This window comes from Rhipicephalus sanguineus, chromosome 11, assembly GCF_013339695.2.
Source record: "Rhipicephalus sanguineus isolate Rsan-2018 chromosome 11, BIME_Rsan_1.4, whole genome shotgun sequence".
Taxonomy (NCBI): Eukaryota; Metazoa; Arthropoda; class Arachnida; order Ixodida; family Ixodidae; genus Rhipicephalus; species Rhipicephalus sanguineus.
This window is the reverse complement of record NC_051186.1, coordinates 127,927,899-127,942,871: the sequence shown is the minus strand read 5'-3', so window position 1 is coordinate 127,942,871 and position 14,973 is coordinate 127,927,899. Positions and strand designations below refer to the sequence as shown.

Here is a 14,973-nt window from a genome sequence, read left to right as displayed (position 1 = left end):
CTTCGCATGTAATGGAGGCAATGGACACAGGGCTTGACTGAGAGAAAAGATGAACGCTACGAAGTGGGGTCGCTGCTCGTGCCTCCACTTAGCCGTTGGGATAGGCAAACCTGCATTTAATCACCACCATTTCGCGCGATGGTGCCACCCGTGTTAGCGTTAATTTTCCTGGACGTACCTGCGTTCTCCGGCCAAAAAACGTGGGAACTAAATTTTTCTGCTTTCACGCGTATTGTATGAGGGGAACGGTTAGATATAATTCTTAATGATGGTCTTGTTCTCGAAGCTCCACACCTAGCCGCCCAAGTTTGACGCCAAGAGATGACTTGGAATGAAATTCTCGAGTTCACGAGTAAGTACAAAATATAAACCGAAACACCGAGGAATGAAATATTTCATTGAAATAAATCGCTCAGCGTCACACTCTGCTAATGAAATACTGCATCGTCTAGAAGCATTAAGAATAACGTGCAACCTGAACAATACCTGCGGAAGTTTGCATTTATTTCATTTAGACAATATATACAGCTCAATACTGCAGCAGTCTACAAGCACACAGCTTCAACATATACGATTGAGAAGGTATACCCACGCACAATGCAGCATCACCAATTATCGCTTCGGTTTGACTCATATATATCTTGTCTGTCCCGAAGGTTGCAGGTTCGGTCCCTGCTGGCGGCAAGTTGTCTTTTCGTGCGCTTTACTTTCTTCCCATCTATATCACAATTACTACAATACACTTAAAACAATACAATTAACGCCACCTATACTTTCCTTGCTTTCATTATCTGCTGGTTTTCATTAAGGTTGTGTGAAACAAAGAAAACAAGCCCTCAAGAATTCCCTTCCTTCATTCATTGTCTGTACATCGACTATTCGATCCACCTGAATGACAATGGGCTTCTGTGATCATCATTCCTTCGTTCCTAAAACGCGAACAGAACCCATAAAAAGTACGCAGTCCGGATCAAGGCTTCGTACGATGAACATGAAGGGCCGGTTTACTTTAAACTCGGGAGAAGCACAGCAGAGCACGTAGTCCACCGCTGTCGCAGCAGCAGCTTCCGTCCCTTCCTCGTTGACCTCCACGAAGGCCTTATGAAACACTTCTGAGGCCATCAGCTTCCCACTCGCGGTTATTCCCGTGAGATCGGCAGAGGGCTTAAACAGATCCTTCACTCCCAAGGAGCTCAGCGTCTTCCTGAGTGCCGCAGAATGTTCCAGCTTGAATTTTGGGAGGTACAAGTCGATGCCTCTGCGACGAGTGAGACTTTTCGAGAGCCGAAGCAAGTTCTCGGCGTTCAGCCTCTTCTCTAGCTTCGACAGTCCGTCGTAGCTGTCGGGCAGGATAACGATCATGGAGGCCTTGCCGCCCAGGTACGGTAACTCAAGAGCGTTCGCCTTGAGTTCATCGCTGTGTGACATCATGAAGTCGTCACTCCTGTGCATCATGTCCACGCTTCTCTTCTTCCTCGAGTCCAGGTGAAAGACCATACGGCGCGTGAACCTCTCGTCGAACTTCATGTCCCAGAGGCCCTTGAAGTACACGGCGTTGATCAGTACTAGACACGTCGTGTCGTCTAAGCTTCCTCCTGGCAACAGGTCCTTGATCTTCGATTCTGTGACGTCTTCGACCCAGGCGTTTATCTGGGCTCGGACCTTCTCGTGGTCGTTCTTGAAGTCTACTGCCTCAATGGTAGCGTCGTAAGAAGATCCTAGGAGGGATAGGTAGCCGTCCAAGACGGGAAACACCAGGTCCGAGTACATTCGGTTGGCTACTTTCAATTTGACGCCGGGTGAGAGACTGCCCAACTTGGAGAGAAGACTGGAGAAATGATCGTGAATATCTTCGCTATTGGCGTGCAGGACTCTGGCGAGCTGCTTAGCAGTGTTGCCTCGCGCCCCGGCCAGGGACATGTAGAGTGCCGCGAAAATGCTGAACGGTGAGAAGAAAATGTTTTCCTTGTGGCGCGTCTTCGCGACGAGCTCTTTGTACAGGTCGACGGAAAACTTGACGAGTGGCTCTTCGAGATGGTGGGCATCCATGTTGTCAGGAACCTGTAAAAAAATAAACGGGCATTTTTGCTTAAGGTGATTCTTATAAATGTACTCGTTCACGTATGAACATGTTGCTGAATTAGAGGCTGGGTCTGCGCTAGTTGGTATAATAACGTATTGAAACCGGTAAGCGCACCAAGACAAGGACAACGAAAACGATGCAAACGCTCTGTGTGTCTTTTCGTTGTTCTTGTCTTGGTGCGCTTATCTGTTTCAATATGAACATGTTACCTCGTAGTCGTAAGATTGTCAAAAAGATCGTTGACAGCATTGTGATAATATTGGCAATATATAATATATAGGGCTGCAGGTTCGACCCTTACCAGCACAATGGTCTTTCATTGCTTTCTATTTTTGTCGTATTTACTACACTACAGCTAAACACCCAAAATAATGGCCTCCCTGTGTTTCATTGGCTGTTATGTTATGTTAACTAGGTTGAGCACACACACACAGATATTATATATATATATATATATATATATATATATATATATATATATATATATATATATATATATATATATATATATATATATATATATATATATATATATATATATACATATATATATATATATATATATATATATATATATATATGTGTGTGTGACGTATAAAGGCAGTGATGTCTGGTAGAAGCCGAAGAAGAAGAGGTGGCGCGTGGATAGAATAAAAGTATGGCGTATGAGCCACAGCACGTCTCTCGTTCATAGCGTCACACAAGTCGACAGGATGGAGACCTGGCAGCCACTTCATCAGCTGCGCATCATCGACGAGCAGTAACAAGACGTCCTGACCACACATGGACTGACGAAGCAGGTCCTAGCAGCACACAACGACCATCACCATGGCAGCATCATCGACAGACCTTGCCATCCCACAGTACGCCGGATCAGCGGACGATGGAGCCGTAGAGGACTGGTTCAACCTCTTCGAACGCCACGCTACCGCTGCATCATGGACAGAACGGGACACGGTCAAAAACTTCAACGACTACGTCACCGGTGAGGCCTTCCGCTTTTACCTCACGCACATCTTCCAAAACAACGAATCTTGGAAAAAAATCAAGGAAGAAATGATCATTCGATTTAAAGACTACAATGAAGATTTGCTTATAACGCACCATCTGCGGACAATCGAACTCAGTCGTCCTTTTCACAAACAATCTTCATGCATTCGAACACCGAGCATGAATCGGCCACTCCCACAAGACAAAGCGAAGCATCAGCTGACTGAAAGTCACCCAAGACGTTTTCCCACAAGAACCGACCCTCCACAAGGCTTTCCTTCGGCACAAAAATCGGGATTTTCTACCTCTTCAAAGCAGTGTAGGACTCGAGGTGTTACTGACCCACCCTATGCACCTGATTCTTCGTTTAGCGTACGCGGCCCACCACCGAGTTTTCCATCACGCGGCTCTTCAGTTGGTCCTAGTGCTCACCGCCTGCCTCGTAAGGTCGCTGCGTTAATGATAAGCGAGCTGAAGCATCGGGAGAATATCCAACGACGTCAGGACGAGTCCAAGAGGTGCTTTTTACCGCAAGGTTCTATTTCGGTAGTTCCGCAGCCTTGCCAAAATTCGAAACTGGAACCTGATCAAGCCATGCCTGTTGCGGTAATTTCCAGTACTCAACTACCTGAATGTCGAAGCGTTACAGACTCAATATTCAGCACGAACTCCAACAACGAAAACGAAAGGCCACCCGTTACGTCTGATGACAGAAGGTCCCTTCAGGAGACTAGCTGTCAAGAACTTCGTATTAATACCAAAGTTTCCAATGCAACAGACCTTGCATGTTGCTGGGTACCAGAAGCGTCCGCAAATGACATCGCAGAGGCCCTTGAAGAGCGTGTCAGCAATTATGGCCCACTATCTTCACTGCCCGGCAAGCATCACAACAGCCCACAGCGCAACTGCTGCCTCCTGGACACCACATCACATTGCCAAGAAGATCAATGTCCTATTCCGAAAGGGCTGCCACCTCAGCAATTTCCGCAGAAACATCAGCAAGGCCAGCACAAGCGAATCGATCGACTTAAGCAACAAAAGGTACTCCGACAAGGACAACTACAACCATCGAAGCTTAAAGAAAGGCGTCTGAATGCAAGTCAACTGAATTTAAGAAAAATTCAAGACGCCTCGCTCAAGACAAAGAGGACATCAAATTCAAGACAACTTCGCCGAAAGGAACGTCGCCAGAGACGCCTTCAATGTCAGGTATCTAGACTGTGCCTACGAATGAACCACCTGAGACGGAACCACAGAAAACCACGGAAGTGCTCAGAAGCTATAACGCAAGAACACAGAAATCACCCTATCAGCCTTGATCATCGCACACGCAAACTGGAAGCAAAGTGTCCGTGCCAGCCACGGCACAGAATCCGACTCATGCGATATCCGACCATCTACTACAAGGGCTCTCAACCTTATTCGTTCCTCCCAAGAACCGTGTCATCATCAGTGTCCACGAGCCGGGCACGCTTATGTCATCCAATGTGGAACAGCCAGCCTCGCCCGCCAGAGCTGTGTTTAATATCACCGGACTGCTGGACTCGGTTTGAAAGTTTTAGTGGTTTTACGGAGCTCTCTTGTGACATGGAACTACTCCGCGTTTTGACATTTTAGCTTTAACACTCTGCGTGTTCATGTTTTGTTGTTAAACTCGCGCATTCTTTCGGGGGGAGGGGGAATCCTGTGACGTATAAAGGCAGTGATGTCTGGTAGAAGCCGAAGAAGAAGAGGTGGCGCGTGGATAGAATAAAAGTATGGCGTATGAGCCACAGCACGTCTCTCGTTCATAGCGTCACACACATATATATATATATATATATATATATATATATATATATATATATATATATATATATATATATATATATATATATATATATATATATATATATATATATATATATATATATATTATGGGTGTGCGAATATTCGAGTTTCGAATCCGAATCGAATAGTACCTAATCGAATAATTCGATTCGACTTTCGAATAGCTAGTATTCGAAGTTTCGAATAATTCGACAAGACGAATATCTAAAACGCGACAAAGGCCAATGGTGCAACTTGGTTAGGGTAGGGTGGCTAAAACTAACGCTAACGTCGTCGTTGGTTAAACGTTCACTGACATCCTGGTTCAAAAGCGAGCGCATGTTGATCCTAAAGGAGATTATGTCATTTCCGGACGTAGAAAAAAAATTCACAGCATATCCACGGGTGAATGATGAAAAGCTTGGGCGAAGCCCCTGAAGCAATCATGGTTACACCGTGAAATCTTCAGTGGTCTCGCCCAGCAGTAATCAAAGCGATAGCCCAGTACATCATCAAAGACGTGACAAACACTGTATATATTTATACAAAAAAAATTTATTAATCGTAAGTGTTAGCTAGACGTGGCTTCCGTTCCCCCTTCATTATGACGGCTTTATGGTCGGTGAAGTGATGGATCGATGATGGATCGTAGTGGGATGTTTGCTAAGACGAAGTAGTGGGCAGTTTGCAAAGATGGCTTCCGTTCCCCCTTCATTATAACGGCTTTATGGTCGGTGAAGTAATGGATCGGTGATGGATCGTAGTGGGATGTTTGCAAGGACAGAGTAGTGGGCAGTTTGCAAATGTGGTTACGCCGGACAACGGACACGTGACAAGGTTAGACTAAGAGGAGCTTCGCCCCTAAAACACATGAGAAAACTGTCCAGTCCTTCACAACTACGCTCCCGAAACGAAGGCACGGACTTCTTGCGTGGTTCGGTCGCATATGCCGCAAGCGCTGTAAAACAATCTGACTTTGGCCTGCGAAACCCTCGGTGATTGGCTTTGCACGTAAAAATTTGTTCACGCTGGACAGTCGCCACTGCCGCACCGCACCACTAGTTCAGAAACTCACTACCAGGTTAACCTCCCCGCCTCTTCCTTTTCATCTATTTCTTTCTCTCCCATCGTTCCGGCGCGCAGTTAAAACGCTGCTGTGAACGGGCGCCCGAAGACTTTTGGGCACGGAGAACCGATGGCGATGAAGCACAACATTACCGTTGTCAGATGAGCTTTATTAACTACCGTACCCCCCTCTGTAAGGAGGTTAGGAGTGGCGCTGCTGACTGGAATGGCGGCTCTTCTTTTAACATGTTTGCGCGCCCATAAAAGCTGAAACAAAAGCCACTCCTGAACAAGTGCGTAATGAAGCTGTCAGCCCACCCTAGGGTCCCTGATTTTTCCTCTGTCTTGCTGTAACTAGCGGTACACATTTTGTGTAAATATACTATTCGATATTCGATTCGATATTTTTGGCCACTATTCGGCACTATTCGATTCGAATTCGATTCGAGATTAAATTTCACTATTCGCACACCCCTAATATATATATATATATATATATATTGTATATATATTACGGCTTGTACGAGTTCAACGTGATGCCGTTTGGCCTTTGCAACGCCCCCGCCACCTTCGAGCGTCTTATGGACAACACTCTTCGCGGTCTCAAGTGGAACACGTGCCTTTGTTATCTGGACGACGTCGTAGTTTTTTCAAAGGACTTCGACACCCATCTTCTGCGCCTCGCAAGTGTCCTGGAATGCCTCACACAGGCTGGCCTACAACTCAATTTGAAGAAGTGTCACTTCGCCGCCAGGAAGCTCACCATCTTGGGACATGTTGTCAGCAAGGACGGCATTCTACCCGACCCTGCAAAGCTCCGCGCTGTCGCCGAGTTTCCCAAGCCGTCGACCCTGAAAGAACTCCGGAGCTTCATAGGCCTCTGCTCATATTTTCGGCGATTCGTTCGTGATTTCGCATCCATAATGGCCCCTTTAACACGCCTACTTGCTGACAGCCAAGGTGTCATGGCATGGTCTTCCGCTTGCGACGCCGCATTCGCGAAATTACGTCATCTATTGACATCGCCACCGATTCTACGTCACTTTGACCCAGACGCCCCTACCGAAATCCACACGGACGCCAGTGGAGTCGGCCTTGGCGCTATTCTTGCTCAACGCAAGTCTGGCTTCGACGAGTACGTTGTTTCCTACGCAAGTCGCACTCTCACCAGAGCTGAAGAAAATTATTCGGTCACGGAGAAAGAATGTCTAGCCATCGTTTGGGCAATTACAAAATTTAGACCTTACGTATATGGCCGCCCATTTGATGTCGTGACTGATCACCATGCCCTCTGCTGGTTATCTTCACTGAAAGATCCACCTGGTCGTCTAGCGCGATGGGCATTACGTCTCCAAGAATACGACATCCGCGTCGTCTACAGGTCAGGCCGTAGACATTCAGATGCCGACGCTCTTTCTCGCTCTCCCCTTCCCCATGACTGTGGCAATCTGTGTTTCCAGCTACGATTCTGCGGCCCTTACACACGCTGACATGCCTTCTGAGCAGCGTCAGGACCCTTGGATAGTCTCTTTAATGGAGTTCCTATCTAAGCCGTCACCACGTACCGCCACTCGCTCGCTGCGGCGCACAGCTCGACATTTCACCATCCGCGATGGGCTCCTATACCGCCGCAACTATCTGTCTGATGGTCGCAAGTGGTTGTTGGTGATTCCTCGCCATCTCCGTGCCGACATCTGTGCCTCCTTTCATGCGGATCCCCAATGCGGACACGCTGGTGTAATCAAAACCTATGCACGCCTCCGGCTGCGGTACTACTGGCGTGGCATGTACCGCTTCGTCCGCCAATACGTGCGTTCATGCTCCAAGTGTCGGCGCCGGAAGAGCCCCCCACGTATAGTCACTGGACCGCTCCAGCCGTTGCCTTGTCCCTCCCGGCCGTTTGATCGCATCGGAATTGATTTGTACGGCACCGTTCCGTACACACCAGACGGGAACCGCTGGGTGATCGTCGCTATCGATCATCTGACACGCTATGCTGAGACTGCCGCGCTGCCAGAGGCCACATCACGTGAAGTCGGCTTATTCATACTTCACCAACTTGTTCTTCGCCACGGCGCGCCTCGCGAGCTACTCAGCGACCGCGGACGCACGTTCCTCTCTGATGCCGTACAAGCCCTCCTCCGTGAATGCAACGTTGTGCACCGGACAACCAGCGCCTACCATCCACAAACCAACGGAATGACTGAGCGCTTTAACCGCACACTAGGCGACATGCTGTCCATGTACGTCTCCGCTGACCACACCAACTGGGACCGCATACTACCCTTTGTTACGTACGCTTACAATAGCGCCACTCAGTCTACGACAGGATTTTCTCCCTTCTTTCTCCTTTACGGCCGCGAACCTTCCTCATTTATGGACACCATTCTTCTGTACCGCCCGGACGCTTCAGAGTCTACAACTCTATCTGAAGTCGCCACCTACGCCGAGGAATGCAGGCAGCTCGCACGTTCCTTAACAGCACAAGACCAAGCACGCCAAAAGGACCGCCATGACGCAAACCTGCCTCCCCAGTCATATTCGCCTGGAACATTGGTGTGGCTTCGCGTTCCCTCCTCTGCTCCTGGCCTTTCCACAAAGCTACTGCAGAAGTATGAAGGCCCCTACCGCGTCTTAAGTCAAGCCTCTCCCGTCAACTATGTTGTCGAGCCCGTTCAACCATCCGCAGACCGGCGTCGCCGTGGCCGCGAGATTGTTCACGTCGACCGACTGAAGCCGCACTACGACCCACCAGTCGTCCCTGTTCCTTAAGTCGCCAGGATGGCTCCTTTTCTGCGGGGGAGTGATTTGTAGAATGGATAGGGCGCAAACAGGGGCGCCAGTGAAAAGACGAAGACGAGGACGGTTGTTGGTGCTCGTGCTCGCTCCGTTTCGGACTGCTGGTCGCTGAACCTGTGCTATTTATTTATTAAACGCATCCCGGACTCAACGCTAAACGCGTACCATCAATATATATATATATATATATATATATATATATATATATATATATATATATATATATATATATATATATATATATATATATATATATATATACGCCGTTTTTATTCACAGAAATTGCACATCGCGGCTTTTCTGCCTCCTTCCCCGGTGCGGCCTAACATGCCCGATAAAGCTATTCCTAAAACCTACGTACATCATTGCCTTCTCTAAAGAAATTCCTCTATATAAAGACATCTCCTTTCAGCACAAAAAGAGAATGCGATCAGTATTTGTCCATTTCGAATGTCACACTTACACCGCTTTTGAGTAATTTATGGCTTTGTCTTGCCAGGCGGAGGGCTATGACAGCTCAGACTCGCAAAGCTGGCACAGCTGTTCCGTTGAATGCGAACGATGCCTTCACACTTAGCATGACTTCGCAGCTGGCAAAACGTCAGAAGGTCGTAAAATGTCCGTCTGAAACACACTCAACATGTCAATCGTCCGTGCGAGTGCCATTTCTGCTTACGAGAGCAAAGCTGCAAGTATACACTACGGCCTTCTATTATCGTACGTGAATTACTGTTAGCTTGTCTGAGCGACAACGTCGAAAATCAACATGCAAAAGCAATACTTCAAAAGAAAACTGTCCGCTAAATTGAAAGCGTTCATCGACTTTGAGCCACAGATGATATATTTCTTAGAGATAACAGCGCGTTGACAGGTTATATGAATACAGATTAGAAAAAATCTACTTCTCATCCGAAAGTGTTCAAAATTATTCAAGACACTTGCTAAACTGGAACCCTGAACAAAGACAAATCACACACGAAGTCCTAAGGTATGGAAGGTGCTTTGGTCCCGAAACAATTACCGCCTATATGCTTTTAACCCACAATATACCGACCATACTCAACCGGTATAAACACACATCCGCATGAAATAAAAAAATCTGTGCCAGTACTTTTCATCCTTATATAAACTCATTACCTCGCATTCAACTGGGAAATGTCAAAGCCGCATTTTATGTATATTTATGATGTATGTTGAATGTTATATATACAGCCTTTCCATATCAATGCTATACATATAAATCACTTTGTGAAACGCGTCATGTGTATGCTGTTGTCATCTTAGGAACCCTGGGCCATCGTCAAGCTTCTGTGTGAGCTATTTGCCCAAGTGTCCCTCCAGGTTGTTTTTCTGGTAATCAAAATTGAATGAACGAGATGAATGAGTAATGCAGAGCAGTCAAACCAAGTGTGCGGTTTCTTCACTGACAGGTGGGTATGGCTTCCGGTCACTGTGCGGACATAAAATGGAAATGTTGTCACCTTTCTACTTTAAAAAAGACAAGCAGGTTATTTTACTTATTAAGCAGGTTGTTGTACGATATCTCTTCAGCACTGCACAAACCACGCTACAATGCCAGAATACATTGAATAGTACATCATTAAAATACTACGTGTGATTCTAGAGGCTGGAACCACTTCCCTGCTTATGTTCTCAGGTTCTCAGCGCTAGCTTACATGACAGAGTGAGTAAGCGCGACTTGGCAGGGACGTAGAAAGAAAACAGACAAGGGCACAACGCTACTTTCAACTGAGAAAAAAGAAACATGGCTGATTTCTCCTTCGTAGGAATCGGTATAACACGAAAGTGAAACGTGTCTTCACAGAAGTAGTGCTTATTGTGTAGTGATATATGAGAGCTTGTACAATGTCTAATCGTGTTTGGCAGCTATAGCACCGTTTGACGTGGATGCATCCATGTTGATGCCTAGTGGGGTGTTTTCATTATACTAAGGAAAATTATAAGAAGACAAGCTTAAATATGCTATGAAGGGGACTCGAAAAGCATCGTAACAGAAGTACTTGGTTTCTCTTATGAGCGTCCCCACGAGCCGTTTTATGCTATTTTCCACAGGCGCCGAGCTTTCTATTGTGTGACCTTGACATCTAAGCTGACAATACACCATGCTCAATTGTCATAGCTTTCAGGGATGCCGCCTGTATAATGTTTATATTTACACAGGGTGTTTCACTAACTATAAGCAAATATTTACAGAAAAGTGGTTAACATCTACTGAGTGAAACAAACGAACTATGGTTTGCAGTCATGTAGCGCTTGTTAGGGTACTATTTATAACACGCTTAATTGATGAAGTAACAAAGATCAACTTAGCAACAATTTTAATATTTTAATATTCACTTTAGTGCCAAGTGTGTTTCGGAAAAAGTCTGCCCCATGCATTGCCTTAATAGGGGGAGGGGCGCTGCGATGACCCTTCGCCCCCCCTGCCCCCCCCCCTGATAGGGAACTCTGCACACGCCTATGAGTACAATACGTCTGAGACGTTTCTGGCCGGCACAAGTTCTCTCGAAGAAGACATGTTAAAATACTGCCTGTTAGTGAATATGTCGCTGCCTGTTACTGCCTGTTAGTTTTATGTCCTGTATGTATTCACGATGCGTCAAAAAAATATATATTGCTACCAGCATAGTTGCTGCTATACACCTGTCGTGTGGTCTGGTGTTGCGAAAACGGTAATACGTTTACGGACAAGGTACGACTGCACAAGAATATTCGCGCCTATCACGCGGAGGCTTCTCATTGACGTTCTTGTAAGTAGATGGCAGCCCGTTAGATAGTCGGCAAGTAGGGCAGCGATACCCATCAATTCCAAAAGCGACAAGCGAAAACCAGCGATAGCGCTGCGTATAAAGAGCTGTCATGTTAAGCAGCCAAAGTAGTACCAATAAGTTGTTTAGGAATGAAACTAATATACATTGAGCTAGAAAGACAGAACTTTTGTGTTACGAACAGACAATTCATTAAAATTAAACGAAGTTGGTCGCAGCTAAGAAATTTTCACGACAATGTTCTTGTACATAGGCGTTTGCTGCTTCATTATACAACTCTATTGTAACAAATTTGCAAATGTACGTTAAGGTACAATTGGGAAGTATCGTATCGTATACAATTATTCCGGTTGTATCTTGTATCTGTATTTGAAGTATTTCTTGCCCGAGTATCTTATAGCGTATCACGATACAATTTCAAAGTATCTTTGCCCAGCCCTGCCCTACACGTAGTTATGTTGGTTACGTTCTTTGCCTTTGGCTTCGTGCTGCGTGTGACGACTCGTTGTCGGAGTAGTGCAGCTTCCACATGCACCAAACGGCACACCGTGCCGTTTCTCTCCTTAATTGACGACGCTTTGAAATAGTGCATACCGAGTACCAGTGTATATTATGTGCCTGTTGACGTCATCATTGCGCGGGATTTACGATACGCTGTGTCCAGGTATATGCTAACAACTTCAGCTACTTCAACGGTTAAATCATGATCATAGGCGTTAGTCGTCGCGATAGAGATGTGCCACTAGGCGTCAACGTGGGTGCATCCACGTCAAACGGGGCTATAACTGCCAAACAACACTAGACATTGTAAATATCTCATGTATCACTACACAATACGCACTACTTCTGTGAAGACACGTTTCACTTTCGTGACGGAGGTATCAGCCATGTTTCTTTTTTTTTTTTGCCCTGTCTTGATCATTCCCTGCGCACGTGTTGGATTCAGCGATATGAACCTGAATGTCAAGTTTTTGTTTCTGTTGTCTCCGCTCGATATGTATATATTTATCGGTATCCAATGGGAGAACACACTTACGAAAAAGAAGTTTTGTGCATTCGGCGCCAGGTGATCGAAATTTCCGGAGCACTCCCCTACGGCGTGCCTCATAATCATATGGTGGTTCAACTTCTGAAGACGTATTTATTTTATAATTGAAGTTTCCACTATCCGAACTCGTATGCAATCCTCGGGCCGAATTCACAGAATATCTCTTTCGTAAGTGTGGTTTCCCATCGGTCGGCACACTTGACTAATAATATGTCCCGCGTCGTGATTGGCTGAAATGTTCTCTTACGATTTTTTAGTGTAAGACGTCTTCGTGAATACGGGCCCTCGTGAATACCACTATGAAACACGATATCGTTCATTAAATTCTGCGCAATAGAAACTGCATACGCTAGAGGAACGTTGAAGCACGTAAGTACCCACCGGCAGTGCTTTGAGCCTCAACATGTTTGTATTCAGTGTCATAATAAAAGGATGTGACATGGAGAGAAAAGCGCACCTGACAGTGCTTCCAGTGATGATGCTGAAGCGTCGTCGCTCGCGCAACCCGCTTGAGGTTTGGAAAGCGTGAAAGCTTTTCTTAGCGACGTCTGATATACCACTGCGCGCCGGGTGGGCGTTTCCAAAACTGCGGCGAGTGCGCTTGCAAAATACGCCGGTGACGCAGTTTACGAGCACACTACCTCTCCATGAGTGGTTAGAAATATCACTGTGCAGCTCGAGCTTTACGTTGCCGTTTATCCCAGTGAAAGTTACGTATACGTCACCTTTGACCAATGCCGTCAGTAACCGCTCCAAGTTAATCCAAACGCTGAGCTGACACTGCCTCGAAAGATTGCATGGTTATTCTGAGGGCGAATGGTTTCGTTTGCGGTGTTTATGGCATGCAGGGAGTGATGACCGCTACGCTGGCGCCACCCGGTGGGGGCAAGAAGTACTCGAGGCCGGTTCCGTTACTCGAGGCTGGTTCCGTAGACTCCCCGTCGCCGAAAGTCGCTAGGATCGATTTGTTTCCCTGTCTGTCCGCAGCTCCTTCCCGGAGGCTCCTTTAGCGAAAATTTTCGAAACGGCGCGCGTTTGATGATCCAAAAGAGGCCCTCGCTCGCTTCGCTCTTTCCATCGCTATGCTCATCGGCTCGTCCCTCTTCCTGGCCAAGTGCTCCTCCTCACAAGAAGGAAGAGCGTCGAACGCGCGTACCTGCGAGCAGACAAACAGGTTCTTTTTGTAGATGACATGACTAGACGCGAATGTTGACGTTACGTCCAATGCTGGGGATGACCGAAAGGCCCGGAGAGGAGAAGGGGTTGTTTCTTGGAATTTGTGGCATGCCCGCGGATCGCAGCGCTGCCGCGTTTGGCATTGTTGACCGTGACGGCATTCTGAAATTGATGCGCGCGTTTACTTGAAATGTTCAAACATTATCGGAGGTGGTTTAGGGGCTGCTTACGGACTACGTATCTGCCTTATTAAACGTTCTCTTGAGTTACGTTGCTTATCGATGACAATTATTGAAGTCTCGCCAGCTTACAGCACCGCGGCAATTTAACAGCGTGCTAATACACGAGTCTGCTAATATATGGTAGGACGCTGTGACTCAATTTCAGTTTCAATACGGCGCTGAAAGGAACATGATCCCTTGATGCGATCCGAAGGCGATCCGAGCCTGATGCGATCCGAGCCGATGCGATCCGATGCGATCCGATGCGATCCGATGCGATCCGAGCCTGATGCGATCCGAAGGCGAACGCCATCGTCTTCTTCGTTTTCTTCTCGGACGATTGCATTGATCCCCCACTCCGAAACCCTTCGGCAGCAAACGCGGTTTCGCTCTGCTTCCGGGATCAGAGGCGTTGCCATCTATCTGAATCTCACATAGTTTTGCAGTGCCTCCGGGATCCGCCCATCCTTTGACCAAGCGACGATGTCATGTGCTAACGTCATCCTGTTCTCCATCATAGTTATGTCAAAAATTTTGGCGATGTCTAATGCCATGATGACGTCATCACATGATTTTTTGCATCACTTCGTGTTCAACACCGACGGTCACTTTTCGCGTTTGATGAGGCTGCTCGTGTCACATTATATATATATATATATATATATATATATATATATATATATATATATATATATATATATATATATATATATATATATATATATATTCTCACTTCCCAACGCAGAGCTTGCCAAAATAAATAAGCCAATCATATTTCCTTTCAGCTTAGAACATTAGTAAGTCTAAGGTAAAAGTTGATAAAAACCAAATCGAGGCGTAACCAGGCATAACAAGTAAGCGAAGTCAACCAACGTGGCTATCACGCTTGCCAAGAGTGCTATAAGTGGCATGTGTAGAATTTGCGCTCGACATTTAATAAGTTAGCGCTACGTTCGGGAATGTGCCGGCGACAACGGTCGTGAAACCGCCGCC

General features: G+C 46.4%; 1 protein-coding gene across 1 annotated transcript; it reads right to left on the bottom strand.

Moving 5' to 3' along the window:
- Nucleotides 1–594: 594 nt before the first annotated feature.
- LOC119373529 (serpin B3) lies at nt 595–12,988 on the bottom strand. The gene is made up of 2 exons (XM_049411255.1): nt 12,965–12,988; nt 595–2,061 (listed from the first exon to the last, which is right to left on the bottom strand). Exons 1-2 carry the CDS (start codon nt 12,986–12,988, stop codon nt 916–918), a joined length of 1,170 nt encoding a protein of 389 aa, XP_049267212.1. The 3' UTR covers nt 595–915.
- Between the last annotated feature and the right edge of the window lie 1,985 nt (nt 12,989–14,973).

Bases quoted from the DNA above. Each gene is read 5' to 3' on its own strand.
- LOC119373529 (XM_049411255.1), bottom strand. From the start codon at position 12,988: ATGTTGAGGCTCAAAGCACTGCCG. The intron at 2,062-12,964 runs GTGGGTACTTAC...ATTTTTTTACAG, and splicing joins TGAGGCTCAAAGCACTGCCG to GTTCCTGACAACATGGATGC.